The sequence below is a fragment of the Eptesicus fuscus genome, chromosome 22 (genome assembly GCF_027574615.1).
Source record: "Eptesicus fuscus isolate TK198812 chromosome 22, DD_ASM_mEF_20220401, whole genome shotgun sequence".
Classification (NCBI taxonomy): Eukaryota; Metazoa; Chordata; class Mammalia; order Chiroptera; family Vespertilionidae; genus Eptesicus; species Eptesicus fuscus.
In genome coordinates, this window is record NC_072494.1 from 14697942 (window position 1) to 14722458 (window position 24517).

Below are 24517 nucleotides of genomic sequence, written 5' to 3' on the forward strand. Positions count from 1 at the left end.
TAGACTTCCTGAGGAATACTATATGAAAACTAGTCTGGGGTTTTCACAGAGCTTTCTTTATGTGGAATGGTTTAAGGGGGATCCTTCCTTGAGGTGAGGGACTGGACAGGATGATCTCTTTGGATTCTGTTCTTTCTATAATTATAGTGGGAGAATTTAATATTCTCACCGGCCCTTCCCTGAGCAAGGGGAGTGTGGAAAAAGGCAAACAATGCCCTGTGCCCAGTTGTGTTAAGCTGTATCCAAACAGGTTCTCATTTAATCCTTCCAAAAAGCCATATGAGGTTGGTGGCTTTGTCCCTTCTCCCTAAACTTCTCCCCGTTTATCTATAAGTTAACTGGATGTCAGAGACATTGTTGTTTGTTCAAGGAGAACCAAAGGAAAATCATGCCTAGGGACAAAGACAGGATGCCCTGGTCCCCTGGCATAGCTGCTTGAATTAACCTCAGGAGAAGGGTTTATGGGCATGGCAACCAGGTGTATTTGTACTCTTCTGGTGCCAGCTGGAGTAGGGTCTGGTATGCTTGTTGGGAAGGTGGGGCGGCAAGTATTCACAAGTCCTTGGTTTCACAGGCCATTTCTGGGCTGGGACCTTGTTGAGTTAAATTGGCATTTCATTTTCCTACTGAATTCGTCATTAAGATCCTTGAAAACAAATGAATGTTGCCAAATTGGTGGTGTTAAACAGTGATATGATCAAGTCTAGCCTCTCTATTTTATTTTATTGTGTATTGATTGATTAATACTAGAGAGAGAGGAAGGGAGAGAAACAAACACAGAGAGAAACATTGATTTGTTGTTTCACTTATTTATGCATTCATTGGTTGTTTATTGTGTGTGTTCTTACTGGGGACTGAACACACAACCTTGGCATATAGTGATGACGCTCAAACCAACTGAACAACCCGGCCAGGCAGCCCTTCTATTTTAAAGAAATTATTGGCAAAGTTGGGTGTGTAGGGATTGGGATTGAGGTTTAATTTTTTTCTTGTGTGGGTTTCATAAATGCAATTAAAATCTCATTTAATCATCTTAATGCAAAGTCATTTTGCCCACTGTTTTTTGTTGTTGTTGTTTGTTTTTTAAAGATTTTTATTGATTTCAGAGTGGAAGGGAGAGAGAGAGATAGAAACATCAATGATGACAGAGAATCATTGATTGGCTGCCTCCTGCACACCCCACCCTGGGGATCGAGCCTGAAACCCAAACATGTGCCTTGACCAGGAATTGAACCGTGACCTCTTAGTTCATAGGTCGACACTCAACCACTGAGCAACACCAGCTGGGCCTGCTGTGTTGTTTTTTTTTGTTTCAGATGGGATCTGAATCAGTGAGGGTATATTAGTAAACCTCAGTCAAGAGAGCAGGGTGTGTGGAGTATTTCTAGTTCTTTGCCTGACCTGCCAGTGAGAGGCCCCAGGACTCTGCATTATGAATGCTTATTATGTTATGAATTTGGCCATCCAGACACAGCAAGGGACTAGAGTACCTTGTCTGCTTTGTGCCCTACAATAGCCCTCTGGGGGTGTCCCAGGCCCTCGCCTTGGGTCTCACTGCTGGTTGCCAGCTACATCAGGATTATGTTCACATGCTAAAGGTTTCTAAGTAAATCCTTTACCTGGGAGCTTCCTAGGCAGACAGACCCCCAGGTCAGGCCTCTTCAGACAAAGGGGGTAAAGATGGGGAAATAGAAGGATACAGTTTTAGGCAAGTGAGGAACCATCAGTGACTCATTCAGAGTCCTTGAGCCAGGTCAGATTATGGTGGAAGAGTTAGTGACGTATCCCCCATTGTGCTTTGATCCTTCTCCCTAAAAGGGCGATTATGTTGTGAAATCCTTCTGTCCTGCAGAAGTTTTAGGTGGGAATTACTGATGAGGGCTGATCCTAATGCATTGTTTCAAGCTTTAGCTTAAAACAAGGGGAGTGTTTTCTAAGGGTTTATTTGGGTTAATTCTATCTCTGGAACAGAAACCTAAGGATGGATTGGGGATTCCAGGTGGTAGTTTCTACTACCACCTTCTCCATTATCCCCAGCATCTTCACAGGGGATAATGGAGAAGGTGGTAGTAGAAACTAAGTCTTGAACACCTGAGAAATTTGCTCTGGGAACGCGGGGTGAGGAGCATGTGTCAGTGCTGGCAGGCAGGTTCAAAGAGTTAGGGCCAGCTCTCTTAAGACTTCTAAGTGGGTGGATTGAACCAGGGACCTCAGTTAAAGAGAAAACAGATCAGGTATTGGTGGAGAGTGCAATATGCATGGGGTGGATTTTGTTCCAGTTGTACCTCCTTGATTTACATCTGCTCTCTTGGCAACTCTTAGGAATGTTTATATTCTTTGACTTTATTTATTTCCTATTTGATATCTGAACTGAATAGCTGGGAGCAGGCCTGGCTGAAGGACTCTGGTGAGAAGAGAGGCTAAACAAGAGGCCTTATCTTCCGTGTAGGCGCTGGTAGTCAGTAGATAAAAAGAAGGGTCTAACATCAATGCCAAGATCTCTCTTCATCAAGGGCTCAAGGACTCCGGCCCTGGCCGTTCTTGGTCTAGATACAGTTCTCTAAGCAGGCAGCTCCAGAAAGTTGGGGGCTGTGAGGGCCGAGGCTGGATGGACTATCTACCTCAACAGAGCCAGGACAGATATGCTACCACAGCACCATCCTGTCACCTTTCCTTTCTTTTGAGTCTCTCCTTCTCTTCTCTGTTCCCTACTGAGTCCTCCCTCTTCCCCCTCTATTTGTTTTCCAAGCCATTCAGCAAACTGGTACAGAGGTTGGTGAGAAAACTGGCAGCATCAGAAATATGATACTCCTGGTACCCAGCTGCCACGTGTGACTAGCAGTTGTGGTTGATAAGGTCCCAGCTGGAGCATGAAATGAGGTAGACAGTATCTGCTTCCTTCATCTGACCCTGTGTCTCCTCAGAGACCCTTCCTTCCCTGTTCTGGGTCTATTCTACATTTCTGCTTTCGTTTGAATAGGCAGGAGGGCTCTTCTCTGGTTAGTTGTCCCTTATCTTTGGTCTGACATAGGTTTTTCTCTGCCTCCCTCATCCTCTCTGCATTCTGTGGCTCACATCTCTGGGGGAGGCTGCGGGCTAAACTACCAACATTTACTGACCTCACGTTGGCAGTAGTTCACTGGATCCTTTTATCTCTTCCTTGTTCCCTTGCTTATACTTTTGATCTCCCTGCCTTCACCTCAGATGGAGTCAGAGAATAATCAAGTTTTCCTTTGGGTATGAAACGTTTGTGGCACATGGTGGGATTCCCTAAGTGTTGGTATTTTCATTATATTAATTAGTTTGACTTAAGGACACTAGAGACAAGAGGAAGCAACAGTAGCTAATCTCTTAGGAGTCCCCGGTCACTCCAAGGCCAGGGAGCAGCTGGTCTTGAGTACTCCTCTTTCGACTACTTAGGATGAAAGAGTTTAAAAATCTAGCAGTCTCAGAACCACCGTAAATTCTTTTTCCATCCCAGCAGCCTCTTCTTTTAGTGATTTCTAACAGCGGTATAGGGGTGGTCAAGAGCATGGATTCTACAATTGGACTGTCTAGACTTGAATCCTGGTTCTTCCTCTTATCTCTTATGTTACATGGGTCAAATTATTTTAACATCTCTATGCCTGTTTCCTCATCCGTAAACACAGAGATAATAAATAGTACTATTTCAAAGGGTTGTTATGTAATTCAAATGCGATAATATATATATGATACAAACTTGGCACATAATGCCAATGCATTATAATTGCTGTTATAATTGCTATTATGGTTGATGCCAGCCTTCCAAGGTCGTGGAATGCTGCCTACCTAATTTTACCCTTTGTGCTCAGACCCTGGCAGCAGAGAACTCAGCAGGCTAAGAAGGTCGCTAATGAGGTCCCCTAAGGTATTCCTCCAGGAGTCTGGTCTCCAGAGAGACCGGGTGAGAAAAGCTCTAGGGGAAAGGGAAGCAAGAACTCTCAGAGGAAATTGGAGTGCCCTCCATCAGCTCCCCCAGGGGTGGGTTTGCATAAGGACCCCTCCTTTTTCAATACTGGGCAGAAGCAAAGGGCAGCCCAGAGAAAAGAAAGACACTGAGTTAAGGAAATTCACTTTTGTTTTGCCCTTTCTTTCTGGGGCCCAGGTCCCTGGATCCTCTTCCTTTAATATTCCTATCCCTTTGCTTCTTCTGGCTGGGTCAGTACAGGCTTAAAAACTTCTTTGTGATCCTTTCTGGCCTGTTCAACCAAACCCATTCTGTGGTGACCTTTTACTGGCAGATGAAAAGCAGATGGCCTCCACCTGGTTTTGCTCAGCTTGTGGCATCAAACAGTGTGACATTTCCTACGAAGGGAAGTGGGGGGACAGGGAGCCTTTCTTAGCAGGCTTTTCTGCCTTATTAGAGAATAGCTCAGTCTACCCCCACCCCTCCACCCCACTCCATGTGATGGAGCAAGGGATAGGTTAGCATCCAGAGTGGAAAGTCCTTCATTGCTGCTCATCTTGGTGTTAAGTTGAACAGGCCAGGGGGCCCCCTGTGGGTGGGGTCAGGAGTGGATCCTCAGCTTGCTGGCTGCTTACAAAACTCTCTTCTCAGTGTTACCGGGACTTGGCTCTGGTGTCTCGTGACGGCATGAATATTGTCTTGAACAAAATCAACCAGATCCTTATGGAGAAGTACTTGAAGTTGCAGGACACCTGCCGAACTCAGGTAAGGCCAGAAAGAAAAGAGATCCAGCTCAAAGACTGAACAGAGGAGGAATCGGGGGTAACATACCCCCATCTTTGTACACCTAAGTTGTAATGTTAATGGATTAGCCCATTTCTCAAATTCATAGGCCCTTCTCTTCATCTGTTTTTTCCTTTCTCCTTTAGTTGGTGTGGTTGGTACGGGAACTAGTGAAGAGTGGGGTTCTGGGAGCTGATGGTGTATGCATGACATTCATGAAGCAGATTGCTGGTGAGTTTGATGGCAAGAGCATAAAGAAGAAAGGAGAGGAGCCCAGAGACTACGCCAGGCCGTGGAGAATGATTGCGTGCCTAAGGGACTCCATTTCTGGGTCATTTAGACTCTCCTTCTGAAGAAGGCGTCTTCTGGCCACATCTGTTGAAGAAGAAATTGAAAAATCACGGGGCACCTTTTGAATCAATAAGTCTTGCCTCATTTTTCTTCCTGCCAAACTCAGGCCTGACATAGAGTAGTTGACCTATTTTAGCCAGTCAAGCCAATAGTCAATAGACATGAGAAGGTGCTCAGTCTCATCAATAATCAGTGAAATGTATACTGGGGCTTATGGTGTATTGTACCTGGAAGGATCTAGAAGGAATGGGGAGAGAAGTAAGGGCCAATAATTTGTTCCCATCACATTATGCTTTCAGAAACAGACATCTTTCTTGGCTCCACCCCCATGTTCTGTGTACTTGCTTCCTAATAATCATGACATCTGATTAGGGCCAGTTTGAGGGACAAACCATGTCACAGAACAGACCCTGACATTTAGGTTTTATTATCTTCTTGGCATTGGTGACATCGGTCTGAGCCACTGAATGTCCAAAGGCCTGCCTGTGCTGCTTCCTGCCCCTTCTGCAAGATCGCACGTGTTTGTTTAAAAATGAGCCTGCCTCTCCTTCACCATTGCCCGTTGGTTCTTTGTTTCTTTCTTTAGGATTTTACGTAACGCTGATGCTCCTGTTTTGATGTCTGTAAACCTTAATTTATGTGATGTGTGACTATGTGAACATGGAATTTTTAAATTGGGACCTGGGGCAAGACAGCGTTGTGCGGGGTATTTTTATCCACGCTCCTGCCACTTTCTTCCCTGTTAGGCACTCTCAGTCCTCACCTCTCATCCTTAGACTTTGGTCTGGCGCTGCTGCATATTAATTCTGCCCCAAGAAGTCCCTTAGCAAGCCCTGCGGACTGATCCCTGGAAACAAGAAACCCTGGGCCTGTCATGCGCCTGACACAGGATTTGGGACGGACGCACTCTGGACTGCTGCTGTTCCAGCCCCCGGCACCTCTCAGGCCCTCTCTGAGATGTTTTCCTTTCTTTCCAACCACGGTCTCCTTCCCAGACATTTCTCTTCAAGGGTCAAAGTATTCCCACTCCAAACTCTACTCTTTGGAAAAGTTGCAGCTCTAGTTTCTGGAAAAATCTAGAACCTTCCCTTCCCTTCTCTCTGGAGGCAAAGGGGGAAACTTTAAAGCCTGACAGAACAAAAGGCAGTTTCCCAAGACTCAGAACATCAGTGATGGATGGACCAGTGGGATGGGTGACGGAATGTATTGTGTATCTGAGTAGCTAATTAGAATCATTCTGATTCCTTTTTCTTCCCCTTTGATTAGGTGGGGACATTACGACAAAAAATATCTGGTTGGCAGAAAGTGTCCTGGATATCCTGACGGAGCAGAGGTAGAGTCTACCATGAAGGGTGGGGAGAGAGCCGGAGATGGCCTTGTTGGTTGCAAGTGTGGGAGATGGGGTGAAAGGAGTATATGAAGACTGATAGGTGACCCCAAACACCTTAGGTTAGAGAGACTAAGGCAGGGGAGGGAGAAGCAATTCTGTGGGTGGCAAGTGAAGGAATTAATGCCATGATATGCCCAAAGGGATGAAGGAGTGGGAAAGGAGGTCTTTGCTGAAATATCTCAGAGCCCAGGAAAAACTAGTTTCATCTGATAAGGGTTTATTTTTGATCCAGACCTCCTTGGAATGTTTATCTTTGTGGGGAGCGGGGGAGAATGAGCTCAGCAGAATGGGGCCAGCCAAATACCCAGGCCTGGCAGGTACCCTTTTCTCCCTTCCAAAACTTTCCATCCAACCCATACTCTTTTTTGTGTTGAAGTAGCATGGGAGAGGTGGGAGTGAGGAGATCATCGAGACCCGCTAGAGTTTGCATGAAGGGCTCGGAGGCTCGAGTGGTAGAGCGGGCATAAGGGGGACATATTGTGTTTTCTCATTGATTCTTTCCCTTCCCCACCAAAGGAAAGGACCAGAAATATTATGAGGGCTATTCCAGAGCTGAGGCCTTCCTCTTGGTCCTGTGGCCTCAGTCCTCCTTGATTTCAGTGTCTGTTTCGGGGTGAGGACACCATAGTAGTCAAATAATTGAGAGGGCTCATAGTATCCATATTTCCTGCTATTTCCTAGTATCCACAGACCTCCTCCCTCACTCACACTTCTGAAAGAGAAGGCTGTGTTCTGTGCTCTGCCCAAGCTTGAGAGCTGTGCCAGGTCAGCTGTGCAGTGCCACCTAGTGCCCTGGGCACAGACGTGCACCCGCAGCTGTGACTGGAGTCACTTCTCCATCATCATTGGTACCACCGCACAGCATAGGAGATCCTAGCTGTTTCTTACCAGGCCTCTGCTTCTCTTAGGTGTCTTTGCAGAATGTCTGTGTCCTGATCAGAGGGATTCCCTTTCTTTCTTTCTTTCTTTCTTTCTTTCTTTCTTTCTTTCTTTCTTTCTTTCTTTCTTTCTTTCTTTTTCTGGACAGATACATCCATCACTTCTGTTAGCAACTTTCCTAAAAAGTAATTTTTCTCATTTTGTTCCCAATGCAAGATACCTCCTGTTCCCATACCTTAAAGCTCAGTTTCTGCCCTAGCCGGTTTGGCTCAATGGATAGAGCATCAGCCTGTGAACTGAAGGGTCCCAGGTTCGATTTCCGTCAAGGGCACATGCTGGGTTGTGGGCTCGATCCCCAATAGGGGGCATGCAGGAGGCAGCCAATCAGTGATTCTCTTTCATCATTGATGTTTCTATCTCTTCCTTTCCCTTTCTCTCTGAAATTAATAAAAATATATATTTAAAAAAATAAAGAAAGGACAGCAGAGTTATCAAACAACTACCCATATTAAAAAAAAGAAAGAAAAAAGAGCTCAGTTTCCCTCATTTGGGCAATTAGAGTGCAGTCTCAGTATACAAGTGTCAGATAAGTGTCCTACCTTTTCTGTTCTCCAAAACACATCCTTTGGTTGCGAGTCCCTAGAAGTTTAAAACTGTCCTCTTCCACACCCTTCCCCTCCCACCCTCCCTCCCTCCCTCCCTCTCTCTCACCCTCCCTCCCAAGTGTTTCTAGGGCTGTGGAGTTAAAAGGTAGCAGACGGGGAGAGGGACCCTCCCCAGTGTCCTTGGCTGCTGCTTTCATTCTGTGCAAGGAAAAGGCCAGAGTCTCTTAATTAGGCGGCTGTAGCACTTTTCCGGAATCAGGATGTTGCCTGGTTGGATTAATTAAACTCCCTGTCTTCCTCTGGTTCGCTCCTTCCAGCAGGGGTGCCAAAGCCATTACAAACTAGTTGCTTGGAGAAGACAGCTCCCCAATTTTGGCACTTTGAGACGGCATTGGAGTTTTTGGAATCTCCCCACTGCGTCTTTTCTAACCCTTTTAAAGCAGTAAAGCACACAATTCTTTCATTACCGTCTTTTCCCCAGAGAAAGTCTAAAACTCCTAGGAAAATGGGCTTTGCCATCCAAAATGAAGTTCTTCTTTTCAGCTTGTGATTTAGGGCAGGTGACTCATTGTTTGGGAATGGAATCAGTGGAGAGAGAGAGAGAGAGGAGCTCGAACTAGGGAAGGGTTTGTGGCATGGTGGGGTGGTTAATGGAGCATGATGGAAGGGCTCAAACAGTGTGTTCTGAAACCTCCAGGGTTCTCCAAGGGTCTTAGTAATCCCTAGAGGTCCACTGACCCAGGGAGACTTACAAATGTTTTTCCCCGTATCTGAGTTGGGTAGAAGCTATGGCTTACCTCTGTCCCTAGTACCTCACACATGCTTGGCACGTGAGAGGCACTCAGTAAATGTTGGAGGGAGCGTCAACAAACAAAATTATTTTATTGGGATCCAGGTAGTCATATGGTAAGGAAAAACTGCTTTCATCAGCATTTATCTGTATTGGAAACCTGGTGGAGTAGTAGGAAGCTGTCCCCACCTTTGCCAATTGATAGTCCTAGATAAGGACAGTATGAGCGAGCAGTCAAGGAACCAAATCATCAAACATTTCTAAGATCCTGGAGCCAAGTATGGGGGGAATTGGGAGGGTGGACAGGTGCAGACAGCGTGCAGGTGCCATTGTCTTCCCTCCCTGCAGGGAGTGGGTGTTAAAGAGCAGCATCCTCATTGCCATGACCGTTTACACATACCTCCGCCTCATTGTCGACCACCACGGGACCGCCCAGCTTCAGGCCCTGCGGCAGAAGGAGGTGGACTTCTGCATCTCACTGCTTCGGGAACGGGTGAGGACAAGACGGTATGGGGAAGTGAAACCCAGGACAGGACACCTCTGTGGGTTTTATACAGTGACCTGGGCCGGAGATGTCATGTTGGAGTGATGGAGGTAGTTCAAAGTCTGCTGGGTTTTTTTTCATCATTCTAAGACAGATGAAGGTGAAAGGGTAGGGGAATCAGTGTGGGATGGCCCTGATTCCTAGAAATGCTGCCTGCTACTCTGGCATCCTAGGGATTTTCCTGGCAGCTTCATGGACACTTGTACACCACAGACATGAGCTGTTCTTGTGTGCTCACTGCTATCCCCCGCACCTACCTAGCTGGGCAATTGCCTGATCAGGTGGGATTATGAATTATCCACTAGCATATCTCCCAAGATTGAATGATTCTAGGGCTATGCTTTCTAATGTAGTAGCCTCTAGCCACATGTGGCAATTTAAATTAAAATTAGATAAAAATTTTAAATTAATTCCTTAGTTGAATTAGCCACATTTCAAGTGCTAATTGTGGCTAATGAGTATCCTTTTGGGCAGCACAGATATAGATCATTCCATTGTTCTGCTGGAGAAAGTGAGTTTTGGGGTGAGGTGTATGGGGCTCAATTGCCAGTCCTATCCTTTTAGAATTTCAGTCTCTCTTGACCTGGATGGAAACAATTCTGGGAGGAGAAGGCAAGAGATTAATGTGAAAGCCAAAAGGGTTCCAGCAGTTTCTAGTAACCTCTCATCTTTGACATCAGTCTCCAACTTCCAGCTCTCTTCCCCTGAGCATCTAGGAGCCAGTCCTTCGTTCCAGAAGAAATCACATAATCCCTTCAACCCACCTTCATTCCCTCCCTAGAACATGTTGTTCCTTTGCCCCCTCTGCAGCAGGTAAACAATCCATGTTTTTGTTCTTTTTCCTATCTGTAACCCCTCACCCCCATCAAGTTCATGGAATGTTTGATGATTGGCCGGGACCTCGTAAGACTACTTCAGAATGTTGCCAGGATACCAGAATTTGAACTTCTTTGGAAAGATATTATCCATAACCCTCAAGCCCTGAGTCCTCAGTTCACAGGTAAGTAAGGGCTGGGGCATGCTGTCCATGAGAGGTGGGAGGTCAGTATGTACGTACTGCTTGAATCAAGAGGGCAGAGTTTCGTGTGTGGGAGAGGCTTTGACAGTCAGAGGAAGCTTGGGACCAAGCAGGCTCTGCCAAGTGCAGCTGGATGAGGGAATGGCAGAGCTACAGAACAATCCATATGGTTCCCAGATAGCCCTGCTCGACAGGCCCCAGCTGTCGTTACTCCTAGGAAAAGTGGAACAGAACTGGGACCCTGCTCCTCCCCCTCTCCCGGCAGCTGTTTGGCTCAGGGGGTGAGCTGATGACCACTTTCCAGCTTCCCTGAGTCCAGCAGAGGAGTCAGAGGTCAGCTCGTGAGACTGAGTCAGCAGAGGCGCTGGAATTAGTCCTGTAAGAGAAGGCGCCTCCCAGGAGCAATATTGTCTCTGAATTCCAAGGATCCAGCTGGTTAGAATCCTCTTTGGGGGAGGGAAAGAACCTCCTCTGACAAGGTCCTTTCCATGTCCCTTCTCTTTCCCGAGTTCCTACTGATGGTCTAAACTAGAACTGTACGGCTTTGCTCCCCACCCCACCTCTACCACGCATGCGTGTATGCATGCACACCTAACATGAAAACTATCAGTTAGGACCTGGAGAGTCAGGAAAGAAGGAAGTCCTGGTTCTCCCTTGTATTGTGCAGCTCTTATATTGAACATGTATTAAGTTGTTTAAGTGCCAACTGTGTGCTAGGCACATGTATGCAGGGTGTCTCAAAAAATATATACACACTTTGAGTATGAAGTCATTGTTTATTAACATACAGTTCAATTTCATAATTTAAAAGAATCTACAGAAATGAACAATTTTTTTGTCAATGCCTGTTTTCAAATTGATGACCGTCTGGTCTAGACACTGCTGATAACTTGAAGCAATGGAATCGCAAACATCAAGAATCATTTCATTTGATATTTGTGCGCCTTTAATTCAATGACTGTTGCTGGTTTTGTACCGTAAACTTTATCTTTTATGCATCCCCATAAAAAAAGTGTAGTGGCATGGCATGTTAGCATAAATTTTCTTTGTTCAAAGCTTAGTCTGGTTTCACCCATTATTTCAGATCAGTTAACGCTGAAAAGGAGTGAAATGTAAGTGAGCTATCAGCTGTTAAAGTGTTTACACATTTTTGGGGGACACCCTATATTAACGCATTTAATCTTTAGGACATCCTGTAAGATGGATGTCCTTTCCATATTTACAGATAAAGAAAATTAGATTCAAGGAGATAAAGTAATTTGCTCAAGGCCACACAGCTAGTAAGTGTCAGAGGCAGGATTTGGATCCAAGTCTGTCTGACTCCAGGGCTCATGCTTATGCCACACCACCACACTGATCCCAGGGCCCCGTGATGGGACCGTCAAGAGCAGGAAGAGAGGCTAGGGTTTCCCATATTTCCCCCCTCACCGTCCCACATGATGCCAACTGGAATAATGTGAGTAGCGGGCTCTGGATGGCCAGTAGAAGAGCATGAATATGTCTGGGTTGTGGGGATGGTGGTTCATTGGAGCGGAATATACAGATGCTGGTTAGAACCCCCACTTGCACCTTTGCTCTGGTCTTATCTTAGAATTTCCCTGTGAGTAAGACCATTGGCCAGCAGTCCTTGGTCCAGGTTCTCCACCTGCCTTCCATTCTAGTCCTCAAGCTTCTCTTTTTTCTCCTCCCTTCTACGCTTGGTTCAGGTATCCTGCAGCTTCTTCAGTCAAGGACATCCCGAAAATTCCTAGCATGCCGTCTAACCCCAGACATGGAGACGAAGCTTCTCTTCATGACCTCCCGGGTAAGCTCACCTCCTGCAGCAGACACTAGCGAGACTCCTTCTTCAGCCTGCCGGTCTGTCACTGACTGGTGGGATGTGGTCAAGTGGATGCCCCTGATGTAGCTGGCACTGGGCATGGCACAAAGAACTGGGATACATTGCTGAATAAGAGAGAGAATCTAGCTCTTGTGTAGCTCCCAGTCTATCTAAAGCGTCACTAAACTAATAATTGTACACAAATAATGTAACCGATAAGTGTGAAATGTGCTATAAAAGGGTCAAGTGAGGATGTTCGTTCTGGAAAACCCACTGTTCCTCTGGGTGAACCATGAGCTCTCAGGAAGGGAGCCCTGGTCTTTTGGTTTCCAAACATGGCTGACTTATGGCAGAATTGCTTGAGGAGCATCTGAAGAATACATCTTCCTGGAACCCACTCTCCCAGAGAATCTGAAGAATCTGTATTTCTAACAGAATTTCCAGACAACCGCTCCTCTGCAGCCAGCCTGGTGTCAGGGAACAACTGGGAACAACTGGGAAGCTGAAAGCTGAAAGGGTGCCAGCTTTCAGCTTCCCAGGTCATCCAGGAGAGCTGTCTTGATCTGTGCCGTCCTATGGGGTAGCCACTAGCCATGTGCTGTGATTTAAATAGTTAAAACTAAGTAAAATTAACATTCAGGACCTTGGTTGCAGTAGCTACATTTTAAGTGTTCAATAACTACCACCATTGCAGACAGTTCTATTGGACACTGTTGGTCTAGATGTTCTTTTTTTTTTTTTTTTTCCTTTTAACCCTTCTGCTCTGTTTTGGTTGAATTTGGGAAATAGAAGAGGAAAACCAGATCTTTCTTCTTAATTAGTGTTGCTGTTCATAACCACATAGCCTGTTTGGGGGAAGGACTTAACCTGCAAGAAGGTTTGGAGGTTGTATGTACCTTGGATAATTATCCTGTTAAGTCATTTCGTGTCTGGAAGCTTTTAGTCAGTGCTGAGCAGTGCAGAGGCTCAGCTCTTGTTCTGAAGGGGCATTGCTTGCTGTTCACAAGTAGCTCAGGAAAATAAAAGATTATACTTATGAAAAAAAAAAAAGATTGTGCTTATGACTGAAGAATCAGGAACCAGCACAGGAGGAGGAGGAGCCAAAAGCGGATGCAGTTGTAGGTAATGTGACATCAGGTCAGTGGCAAGAAGGAATGCACCGCTGGTGTGTGACTTTCAGCATTTTTTTTTTTAATCAAGGAGGGGAGACTTGAGAGACGGTGTTAGTTGACTAATGAATTGTGGGAAGAAATTGAGGTCTGGCTCCGGCCTAGAGTTGAATGGTGCTCACTTTCCTCTGCCCAGAGACCTCACCTCCCCTTCCACGTTTCTTTTCCAATGTCCTTCCACCAGGTGCGGTTTGGTCAACAAAAGCGATACCAGGATTGGTTCCAGCGCCAGTATCTGTCAACCCCAGACAGTCAGTCTCTGCGCTGTGACCTCATTCGCTACATCTGTGGGGTTGTCCACCCTTCTAATGAAGTGCTGAGTTCAGATATCTTGCCCCGATGGGCCATCATTGGTTGGTTGCTGACAACATGCACGGTGAGAGGCTGGACCATGGAGGCTGTTGGGTGGCAAAGTCCCCCCTTCCTCACATTCCCCATATATCCATGCTTCTTCCTCACTCTCCGAGCCCCCTGACCCCTAAAGGCCCTCTTACTCTCATGAATGTCTCAGTCTTTGCACCCCTCCCCTCATGTCTCGAGAAATTTACTTGCATCATTACTTCCCATCTGGGCTTGGGGTTAAACAGGTTTACCTAGGCCTTTAGTGCCAGTCCCCAAGCCTGGGTTTCTAGGCATTCCTTCTTCCAGAAACCACGGATGACTGTTCTTGCTCAGATCCAGAGCTGTGATCCTCACACACTTACTTCCACGCCTTTGGCATCAGCTTTGGATACTTCTCTTCTCCACAAGTAGTGAATTCACAGTGGAGCCATCTCCTCCCCAGCGTTTCCCTCCCATGCCAAGGGTGGGAAACTCTCTGCTCCCTGGCGTCTAGTTGCCCTCCGACCTCTTTTGACAGGGCTCCTGCTCCCCCATCTGACTGTATCCTTGGAATGTGCTGATTCAGATATAACAGCAGGCTATTCCCAGGGTCTTTCCTTTAGGAATGTGCCTGGTGCGTCCAGCAAGGGCTCGGACTCGTACTGTCTCAGCTCACGAGTGACCAGGGACTCCCAGCCCAGGTGTCTTCCCTTAGGGGTCAGGCGTGTTCTTCTGGATATGTGAGACCCCACACTGAGCCTCAGCCCCTGGGTTGGTGAGACTGTAAGGGACTCACACACATATACAGACTTGGGTCTCCCTCACCCCTGTGGGGGTTCCATTCTGTCTCACTAGGAACTGCATTTTCATAGATGGATCAGTATTGTGAGCCCTGGAATCTGTCTTGGGCTCCTAAAGGGAAGGGAGCTGGTTGGTGAAACTAGCCCTCTTTTTCCCCTCTCTCTTCTAGTCAAATGTCGCTGCCTCTAATGCCAAGCTGGCTTTGTTTTACGACTGGCTGTTCTTTAGCCCAGACAAGGATAGCATTATGAACATAGGTACGTGAATGAGACCCAAGCAGCATCACTCTCCACCCCACCCCCCTAGCCCCGGGTCTCAGTGATAGCAGTCATCAATCTCAGGGCCGAGTGGAGTGGAGGCAGCTTATCTGGGAGCAGTTCCGTTGTTCCTCATCAGTGCTCCCTTGACCTAGAAGGAAAGTTGCTTTGATGAGGCCAAGCAGTACTCCACCCTCTTTTCCCTATAGCCTGATGCTTAGACTTCAGCAGGGGGGGCGGGGGGGTGTCTCTGCAGAGGAAAAGGCTACACCACATCCCACTTTTCCTTTCCTGCTACCTCCTTCCTCCAAGCTAAGTACTGGGGACTAGAGGGGAGATGAGGTCTACCAGCTGTTTGGGGGGGTTGTGTGCTTTTGTCTCTGCTCAGTGGGAATAGGGGGCAGGAATAGCTCTCTGGAACCATTCATATATATTGATCATTCGGCTTATGGAGCCAAGAACAGACTCTCTGATATGGGGGTCCCTTTAATTCCACATTCTCCAGAGCCAGCCATCCTGGTCATGCATCACTCCATGAAGCCCCACCCAGCCATCACCGCCACACTCCTGGACTTCATGTGCCGTGTAAGTGCCACCGCCCTCTGTTCTCCTCTTGCCTGGCTGAGCGGCTAAGTGTGTGTCCCCTCTCACCTTCTAGGTCAGTGACTAGGTCGTCCCAGAGCTCCTTGACTGTGGGAGCAGAAGTGGTTGTAGGTCCCATCCCCCAAGTTAATGAATTCCCGCCGTCTCCAGTTGGGTCTTCCCACGTTTCCATGAGGTTTCTCATCCTCAGGGATGATGACTTAACATAGACTCTGGTCTCCTTGAGGAGCAGCCAGTCCAGTAAGGTTCCCACTTTAGCAGCCTGGGACGGTCAGGAACATCCAGCCCTTTCTGCAGCCATACTCTCCAGTGGCCCCAGTCAAAACCAGTCCTGTGCTCTCTTCAGCAGCACATACACTGCAATTGGAACAATACAGAGATCAGCAGGTCCTGTGTAAGGATGACAGGGAAATTCCCGAAACAGTCCTTTTTTATTTATTTAAAAAATAATATATTTTAAAAAATTGATTTGAGAGAGAGAGAAACGAAACATCTGTGAGAGAAAAACATTGAGCGGCCTCCTCCTGCACACTCCCCACTGGGGATTGAGCCAGCAACCTGGCATGTGCCCTGACTGGGAATCGAACTTTGACCTCCTGGTTCATGGATCAATGCTCAACCACTGAGCCATGCCAGCTGGGCTCCAGAGATATATATATATATATATATATATATGTATATATGTATATATGTATATATTTTTTTTTAAGCAGCCTTTTAGCTCCCGTGCTCATTCTCTCCCCTTCTTCCCTTCCAGATCATTCCCAACTTCTACCCACCACTGGAGGGCCACGTGCGGCAGGGTGTCTTTTCCTCCCTCAACCACATTGTGGAGAAACGGGTCTTGGCGTAAGGACTTTCTGTGTCTGGGGAGAGGGAAGGTTATTTCCCCATTTTCACCAGGTCAGGCACGTCCGATATTACCATACGACTGTTGACCCTTTACCTTGAGAGGTATAGAGAGTACTGGCTCCACCTCAGAAGGCTAGGCCTGTGTTCTCTTGACCCTCAGAGAAATGTCTCTCCTGCCATCACATTACAAAGGGCTTCAGATGCGTCCCCTGTCCCCTGGTGACCCTCTCCAAGGTCTGACTGTAGCCCACGTATACTGGTCGGGCTTAGACCTACCCCTGTACCTCCGTGTCGAGTTGGGAGGGAGGAGCTCTGATGTTGATCTTCATTCATGGTCCCTGTTAGGCATTTGGCTCCCCTGTTTGACAACCCTAAATTGGATAAGGAGCTGCGGGCCATGCTGAGGGAGAAGTTTCCTGAGTTCTGCAGTTCACCCAGCCCTCCTGTGGAAGGTAGGGGACCCTCCCATGTCGTCACCTGCTTCAGAAGAGGGATGGAGACATTCAGGGCTCTCAGACGAGAGCCCCTGTTTAGGTGACACACCTGTGCAGCTCTCTGCCTCCGTCATTGTCCATTCGTTTTTCCTTTCCCACTTCCCTCTTACTCATTTTCATGTCTTCCTAGGTTCTCCTTCTCCGTCTAATTTTTAAAAATCTTTTCATTGATCTTTAGAGAGAGAGAGACATTGATTTGTTGTTCCACTTATATATGCATTCATTGGTTGATTCTTGTGTGTGTCCTGACTGGGGTTTGAACCCACAACCTTGGCGTGTTGGGACAGTTCTCTAACCAGCGGAGCTGCCGGACCAGGGTCTTTCCATCTAATTTTATCTAACTTGCGCTAATCTCGCTTGCTCTCTGAACTGTTTTTCCTCTTATTAACCTGTCTTCAGTAGGTAGAGATGTTCATGGAATGACTGTGTTTACCTTGCTTTAACTTGGTCCACCTTTTTTTTTTTCAGACCAGGGCCCTGGCCTTGGTGAAAGGTTGTCATGTTGGGTCTCAAGTCTCGCTCCCAATTTTAGACACACAAACACTTTTTGTTTAGGGGGAGGGGTTAAGCCAAGCAAAATTTCCCAATTTGGCTTTAAATTAAAGAGTACTTAAGACTGTCCTTGGTCTTATCTACTCGCTGATCCGGAGCTGAGCATAGAGGAGTCGTGGCCTGTGCTGTTTTATTCCTGGCAGATCCCCCTGCAAGTCCTGGAGGGTTGGGAGAATAAGACCTTTATCCTTCCAGGGTTCATATTCCAGTTAGGTCATGAACTCCTTATTCTCTCACTTGCCCTTCAGTCTCCTCTTTCCCAAGCGTGGTGCATGTTAGAGGACACAGGAGGCCATCAAATGCCTTGTCTTTCTTTCCCAAGTCAAAATTGAGGAGCCAGTTTCCATGGAGATGGACAACCATATGTCAGACAAGGATGAGAGTTGCTATGACAATGCAGAAGCAGCCTTCAGTGATGATGAGGAGGATCTCAACAGCAAAGGTGAGGCCAGAAGCTAGGGTAGTTCAGGGTGTGTCAGCTCCATGGGTAGGAGAAGCCTGTGCCGGCTTCTCGGCCGCCTTTGCCTCCGTGAGTGAGTTGTCAGCGGGCACTGGCTGAGACTCCAGGTGCAGAGCCTGCACTGGGCACTGAGGCAGGAGGGGAAAGGAGGAGTGGTCCCCAGCCTGGTTTGTTCCTCAGGGCTCGGGTGTGCACACACGCAGGGAAATGCTTCAGGCCACTCACACCGTGCTGAGTGCGCGTGAGGAGGGACAGATGATTCAGGGGGGCTGTCTCCGTTGCTGGTATCTGGGCAAAGTGACTTCTTTCCCAAATCACTCCCTTCAGGAAAGAAGAGGGAGTTTCGTTTCCACCCTATCAAGGAGACAGTTGTGGAGGAGCCAGTTGATATCACCCCTTACCTTGACCAGTTGGATGAGTCCTTACGGGACAAAGTGCTCCAGCTACAGAAAGGCAGGTAGGTGCACCCTGTTCTCAGCCCCCCCGGCATCCAGCCCCGGGTTGTACCTGGTGCTTAGTTGGGTGGCAGGATGGTGGGGTTGGGGGGACGTGGTAGGTGTATGGAGAGGTGGTTGAAGCTGCATGCGGGATGCCTTCTGCAGTTTCTGTGGGCATGTATGGACTGGGTGTGGCAGCCTCACTTCCCAGCACCCCGGGTTCTCACTCCGTATATCCTCACCCCATGTGTTCTGAGGCTCTGAATTTCGAAGCAGGATTGTGGGGATTTCGCTTCTGTATGGGCCTCTGCCCAGAGAGCAGCAGTTCTACCCCGATCCTCCCCACACAGCAGATTCACACAGAGCTCCTTTGTTTTGTCTCTGTGCGTGTGAGCGTGCTGCTGTTGTGGGGGTGTGTCCTGCCCTCTGCTATCACTTACGTCCCTGAGATTTCCTCTCACTTCTGCACTGCAGTGATACAGAGGCCCAGTGTGAGGTCATGCAGGAAATTGTGGACCAGGTCCTGGAGGTAAGAAGAAACCCTTCGCCTTAGGGAGGAAGCAGCCCAGCCTGCCCAGCTTCAGGCGCCTCCCTCTCCCCCCCCTAACCCCCCCCCCCCCCCGCCCCCCAGCAGCTAACTCCCTCCTCCCTTGCCCAATGGGTCCCCTTTTCTGGGGGGAGAGGCTGATTAATCCTGGAGGTGGAAGCTGATGAGTCTGGGTAGTGGGGGCAGTAAGGCTTGGGTCTGATGGTGACATCCCCTTCCTTGTCTCACCACCCAGGAAGACTTTGACTCAGAGCAGCTGTCGGTCCTTGCGTCCTGCCTACAGGAGCTCTTCAAGGCCCACTTCCGAGGGGAGGTGCTGCCCGAGGAGGTTACGGAGGAGTAAGGCTCATCTTTCTGACTTAGGAGCCAGACGTGTGCTCCTAGAGGCACCTTGCTGAGGGCTGAGAAAAACCATCTGTTCTGATTCCCGTGTACTGATTCATTTAAACGAGGGTTTCTTCTTCCCTGCTGAAGGCCAGGCGTGCTGGGGTGGTGGGCTAGCTCCCACCCTGTGTGCCTGCCCTGCTGCTGTACCCAGCAGCCCCCATCCTTGCTCTTCAGGTGGGATCGGGCCTTGCCTGGACCCTCCCTGAAGGGCAGGAGTCTCCCTTTCAGTGACGATGACAACCCAGATGTGGTCCCGTGTTAGGAACCTGTGTTCTCCGGGACCAAGCCTCTGGAGCAGCAGGACGTTGACTTTCAGTTAGGAAAGGAGGAGGCTGGCATCTGGCCCCAAGCTGGTCCTCCACAAAATCTGCCTGCAGCCCACCCTCTCCGCTTACATGGACTCTCACACATCACCTTCCTCTCGTAGGTCCCTGGAGGAATCTGTGGGGAAGCCCCTCTACCTAATATTTAGGTAAGCATCCAGCGGTAGGAGACACTGCCCTGCCCTCCATCCCCTAGAGCACTCATATGCTTCTGTCCCGGGGTAATGGGACCCCTTTCCAGGAAGGAAGGGGATGCAGTGGGGCAAGCAGACCACGCCTCCCCGGGAGCTCCTAGGGGAGTGCCCCGGTAAAGCCCCGCCCCTCCCTCCCCCTCCGCCTCCAGGAACCTGTGCCAGATGCAGGAAGACAACAGCAGCTTCTCTCTGCTTCTGGACCTTCTCTCCGAGCTCTACCAGAGGCAGCCCAAGATCGGCTACCACCTGCTCTACTACCTGAGGGCCAGGTGGGCGTGGGCCCCACATTTAAGAAGGGGTCAGGAAGCATCCTGGAGCGCCTCTCTCCTCCTACACGCGGATCCCCCCTCCCCCTTGTCTGTCGTCACCAGGGCCTTCCATGTGTGCTCTCTCTCTTTTTTTAAAATAACAGCTTTAAAGTGTACAATTCAGTAGTTTTTAGTCCAGTTCAGCACATTTTTATCACCCTAAAAAGAAACCCGTACCCTTTGGCAGCCCCTTTCCCTGTCTCCCTGTCAACCACTGATTTGTTTTCTGTCTATAGATTTATTTATTCTGGGTATTTCATATAAATGGGATCATACAATGTGTGACGTTCCATGCCTGGCTTTTGTCACTTAGCATACTGTCTTTGAGGTCTATCCCCATTCCAGCGTGTATCAGTCCTTCCTTTTTCGTGAGTGAATAATACTCCACATTTTGTAATATCCATTTGCTCAGTAATGGACATTTCACAACGCAGAGTACCAACCACTATATGATCACGGCCAGTGATGGACATTTCAGTTGTTTCTACTTCTTTTTTTTTTTTAAATATATTTTTTATTGATTTCAGAGAGAAAGGAAGAGGGAGAGAGAGATAGAAACATCCATGATGAGAGAGAATCATGGTGGATCGGCTGCCTCCTGTAAGTCCCTCACTGGGGATCGAGCCCACAACCCGGGCATGTGCCCTTGACCGGAATCGAACCTGGGACCTTTCAGTTTGCAGGCCAACGCTCTATCCACTGAGCCAAACCGGCTAGGGCTCTACTTCTTTGTCTGTTGTGAACATTCATGTACAGATTTGTGGGTGAGCATATGGTTTCGGTTTTCCTGGTTATATACCTAGGAATGGGTCGGATGGTAACTCTAAGTTTGTGAGGAAGTGCCAAACTATTTTTCCAAAGTGACTGCAACCATTTTACATTCCACCAGCAATGTGTGAGAGTTCTGAATTTCCTACATGTTCCCCCAACACTGCTTACTGTTTGGCTTTTTCAATATGGCCATTGTAATGGGTGTGAAGTGGTATCTCACTGTGGTTTTTTTGTTTCTTTGGTTGTTTTTTATTGATTTTTTTAGAGAGAGGAATGGAGAAGAATAGAGAGATAGAAGGCATTGAAGAGAGAGAAACATTATTGATTGGCTGCCGCCTGCACGCCCTCTTGTGGGGATCGAGCCTGCAACCTGGCCATGTGCCCTGACCAGGAATTTAAGGGCGATTTCTTGTTTCCTGGGTCGACACTCAACCACTGAGCTACACCAGCTGTCCAGATTCATTCCTATTTTTAATTGGATTATTTGTCCTCTTTACTGTTGATTTTTAAGAGTTCTTTATATATTCTGAATACAAGTTCCTTATCAAATATATGGTTTGTATATATTTTCTCCCATTCTGTGGGTTATCTTTTTACTTTCTCTATGGCATCCTTTGAAACACAAAAGTTTTACATTTTGATGAGTCCAGTTTACTTTTTTTTGTCACTTGTGCTTTTGATGTCATGAAGATTTATGCTTATGTATTTTTCTATGAAGTATATATTTAGTTTTTACAGTTAGGCCTAAAACCCATTTTGAGTTAAGTTTTGTATATGTTGTGAGGTAGGAGTTATTGTCCTCATTGCTCAGAGCCCAGAAAGCAGGAAAGAAAGGTTTCTTTAGCCTGACCCGGGCCCTCCTTCTCCTGTTGTTGACTGTCCCCATTGAGTAGCTTACTGTCCAGAGCCCTGGGGAAAGGTGGGGAGAAGGAGCAGTGTCTCCTGGTTCCCATAAGTTATCAAACCCTTGGGGAGGCGGGGGAGAGCCAAGAAATAGATCAGCCCCAGGCACCTGGGGTACAGAGGGGTTCTAGTGGCAGCCTACCTGAGGGATGCTTGAGGTTGGGTGCTGGGGCCAGGCTGCTGGCTTAGGCTCAACTGGTCTTGCAGCAAAGCCGCCGCAGGGAAGATGAACCTGTACGAGTCGTTTGCCCAGGCCACCCAGCTGGGTGACCTGCACACCTGCTTAATGATGGACATGAAGGCCTGCCAGGAGGACGACGTGCGACTGCTGTGCCACCTCACACCCTCCATCTACACAGAGGTCAGTGCCTCCACCCGTATCCATGGGGGTGGGTAGCAGCGTGCCCTGTCTCATTGCACACAACCCTGACCCTCCTTTACCCACCCCACTGGCCTTGGTGAGCCATTTCTTCCCACACCGCAGCTGTCCCCTCCGTCCACATCTTTGTTAAAGATTTAAAAAGGTCTGAAAGCTCCCAAGTGTCTCTGCGAGTTGGGATCTGGGCCTATATACTTGGCTTCATGGCTTTGGCCCCATCCTCTGGACCCAGGACGGGCCCCCATCCAGATCCACGTTCACAGATCTCAGCCCTCTTGCCAGCAGATGGCTCACCCTCGGAGTCTTTCTAATGGTTCCCAAAGACCAGGGCCTCTGGTGGAGACTCAGCTTTCATTTCCCGGCCCACGCGTAGTCTTCCCTGGAACTGGAACACAGGAGGTGTGAGCTCTTCCTCCTTTGGTGAAAGTTGGCAGGAACTGGGAACGCAGGGCACCGGGTGTGGGCCTGACAGGAGGAACTGTGATCTCAGCCAGAGCTGGAGGGAGGAGGGGTGCAGCTGCCCAGCAGATGGCAGTTTCCTTCTCTGCTCCCTAACTGGTGAACTGGTTTCTCCAGAAGGGGTCCTGCCCACCCCCCACACCCTGAACACTCCCTGAACACCCACACACTCTCTATACCTTCTCTTTGGCTGAGGATCAGAATAGATTGGATTTCTTTGCTGCCAGAGATGCAAATGCGTATTTTGTCACCACACAGAACGAACCGTCGTGTCCAATCCCTTTCTGCTCTAGCTTTGTCGCTATGTAGCTCCCATTCCTTCCCTCGTGCGCGCGCACACACTACCCCACACGTAACACAACCCGGTTCTCAGGGGTTAGGTTCCCAGCTTCATAGCTGTTGGGTCTTTGTTTAGGGTTTTCTATTAGGACCCTGTGTCTGGCTCACCCAGCCCCCCCACCCCGCCCCGACCACGTGCTAAGGCAGGGGAATGGGCTGTGAGGTGAAGGCCAAGGGGTGCGCCCTGGACTCCTGCCCTAGGACCCCTCTTTTTCGCTCCAGTTTCCAGATGAGACCTTGCGGAGTGGGGAGCTACTGAACATGATCGTGGCCGTTATTGACTCTGCACAGGTGAGCAAGTTGTCATCCCAAGAAGTGTGGGAGGCAGGACTGGAAATCGGGGCTCTGCCTCCCCACCCGGCCTGCAGACAGCGTCCGGCTGCTCCTGGCTGCTGTTGTGTGCACTTGACCCCGGCCGGGGGCTGGGAAGGAGAGCAGCCCCAGAGAGGCAGGTTGGGCTGGCAGTCCCCCAGGGGTTCCCCTTCTCCATATTCTTGGGGCACTTCTGTTCCACAGGGAAAGCGAAGGGATTGGTTTTTGCTCTCACCGGCCTTCCACGTACTTGACTCAGGATGAATGTCACACCGTTTCTGTCTGACCTTTCCACCATGCATACGTCCCCAAGAGGCTTTAGCTTTGCTTACGTCCATTCTCAGGCCTGAACTGGGGCCCCATTTCTGTTCCTCCTCCATCCATAAAGGAGGAAGTTTAATACTCCAGAGTCCGTCCTTTGCTTTGCTTTCCCCACACCTGTAATCCAGAGCTGGGTCTCCCATGGCCCTTCCCTCCGCGGTGCAGGCTGGGATGGGTCCGAGGCCCTGACTATGGTAGAGAAGTTGCCATTCTCTTGCCTCGCTGTGAGAGGTGGCTTCGTTAACTATTCTTGCCCCAAATGGGTCTGTGGTTACCACCCCGGCCTATTGCTTCTTTCCCAGGCCCCTTTGTCCTTCAGAGACCCCAGCACCCATTGTGTGCCATTTCCTCCCTAAACCTTTAAAAACTAGGCTTTCACTTCCTCTGATTTCCCCCGTATTGAGCCCTCTTGGTTCTCCTTCCATGCTAGCTTCCCGGCCTCTTTTAGAACCAGGGGGTTATGGCTTCTCCTCCTCCTCCTTAGCTCCAGGAGCTGGTCTGCCATGTGATGATGGGGAACCTGGTCATGTTTCGAAAAGACTCCGTCCTCAACATACTCAGTAAGTGAGCAGACCCCTTAGGAACCTGGGAGAAGCGGGGTGGCAGCCTGTGGATGGAAACGGGAGAGCTGGTTGTGGCGCTGAGAAGGGACAGAACAGCATCCACCCTGCTCTGCGGTCTGGGGTCATGTCTCTGGATCTGCTCTTTGCTCTGGAAGATGGAAAGATACCCTCCAGCTCAGGGCTGATGGGGTACAGAAGCTATCTGAAGGCTTTGGAAATAAGCTTTTTGTGGAAAGGGGAAGTATCTGTAGGCTTAGGATTGGAGTGCTGGTTGTTAGGGGAGGAGAGGGAGGGAGGAAGGGAGAGAAAGAGACAGAATAAATGTCTCCTCACTGTCTCGAAGTCCAGAGCCTAGAGTGGGAAACCTTTGAACAGTACTGTGCCTGGCAGCTCTTCCTGGCCCACAACATACCCCTGGAAACCATCATCCCCATCTTGCAGCACCTCAAGTACAAGGGTGAGTAGGGTTGTGGTAGGGAGCGTGGTGACGGGACTCTCCTAGTCGGGCTGGGGCAAGGCTGAGGCCTCTGGCCTTCTAGATGAGCCCAGGCCCACTGCTCCCCTCGCACCGAAGCTCTTGCAGAAGGTCAGCCATTTCTGCTCTTAGCTGAGCCCTGCACGCCCATCTGAGCCAGGCCCCGGGCTGGGCTCAGGCTGT

At 48.8% G+C, this 24517-nt stretch overlaps 1 protein-coding gene and 1 non-coding gene across 2 annotated transcripts in view; both read left to right on the forward strand.

Moving 5' to 3' along the window:
* INTS3 (integrator complex subunit 3) overlaps positions 1-24517 on the forward strand; it is a 38658-nt gene that overhangs the window by 10338 nt on the left and 3803 nt on the right. The window contains exons 4-24 of the mRNA XM_054711744.1: positions 4580-4693; positions 4858-4942; positions 6329-6395; positions 9075-9219; positions 10141-10270; positions 11995-12092; positions 13461-13652; positions 14568-14655; positions 15161-15240; positions 16016-16107; positions 16456-16562; positions 17479-17598; positions 17944-18073; positions 18528-18582; positions 18836-18939; positions 19415-19459; positions 19654-19773; positions 21694-21847; positions 22886-22954; positions 23781-23856; positions 24203-24316. Of these exons, the coding sequence (XP_054567719.1) occupies positions 4580-4693; positions 4858-4942; positions 6329-6395; positions 9075-9219; positions 10141-10270; positions 11995-12092; positions 13461-13652; positions 14568-14655; positions 15161-15240; positions 16016-16107; positions 16456-16562; positions 17479-17598; positions 17944-18073; positions 18528-18582; positions 18836-18939; positions 19415-19459; positions 19654-19773; positions 21694-21847; positions 22886-22954; positions 23781-23856; positions 24203-24316 (2185 nt within the window). The remainder of the gene's footprint in view (positions 1-4579; positions 4694-4857; positions 4943-6328; positions 6396-9074; positions 9220-10140; positions 10271-11994; positions 12093-13460; positions 13653-14567; positions 14656-15160; positions 15241-16015; positions 16108-16455; positions 16563-17478; positions 17599-17943; positions 18074-18527; positions 18583-18835; positions 18940-19414; positions 19460-19653; positions 19774-21693; positions 21848-22885; positions 22955-23780; positions 23857-24202; positions 24317-24517) is intronic.
* On the forward strand, positions 15592-15693 carry LOC114227839 (U6 spliceosomal RNA). The gene has a single exon (XR_003613939.1). It is a non-coding gene; the product is annotated as a U6 spliceosomal RNA (small nuclear RNA).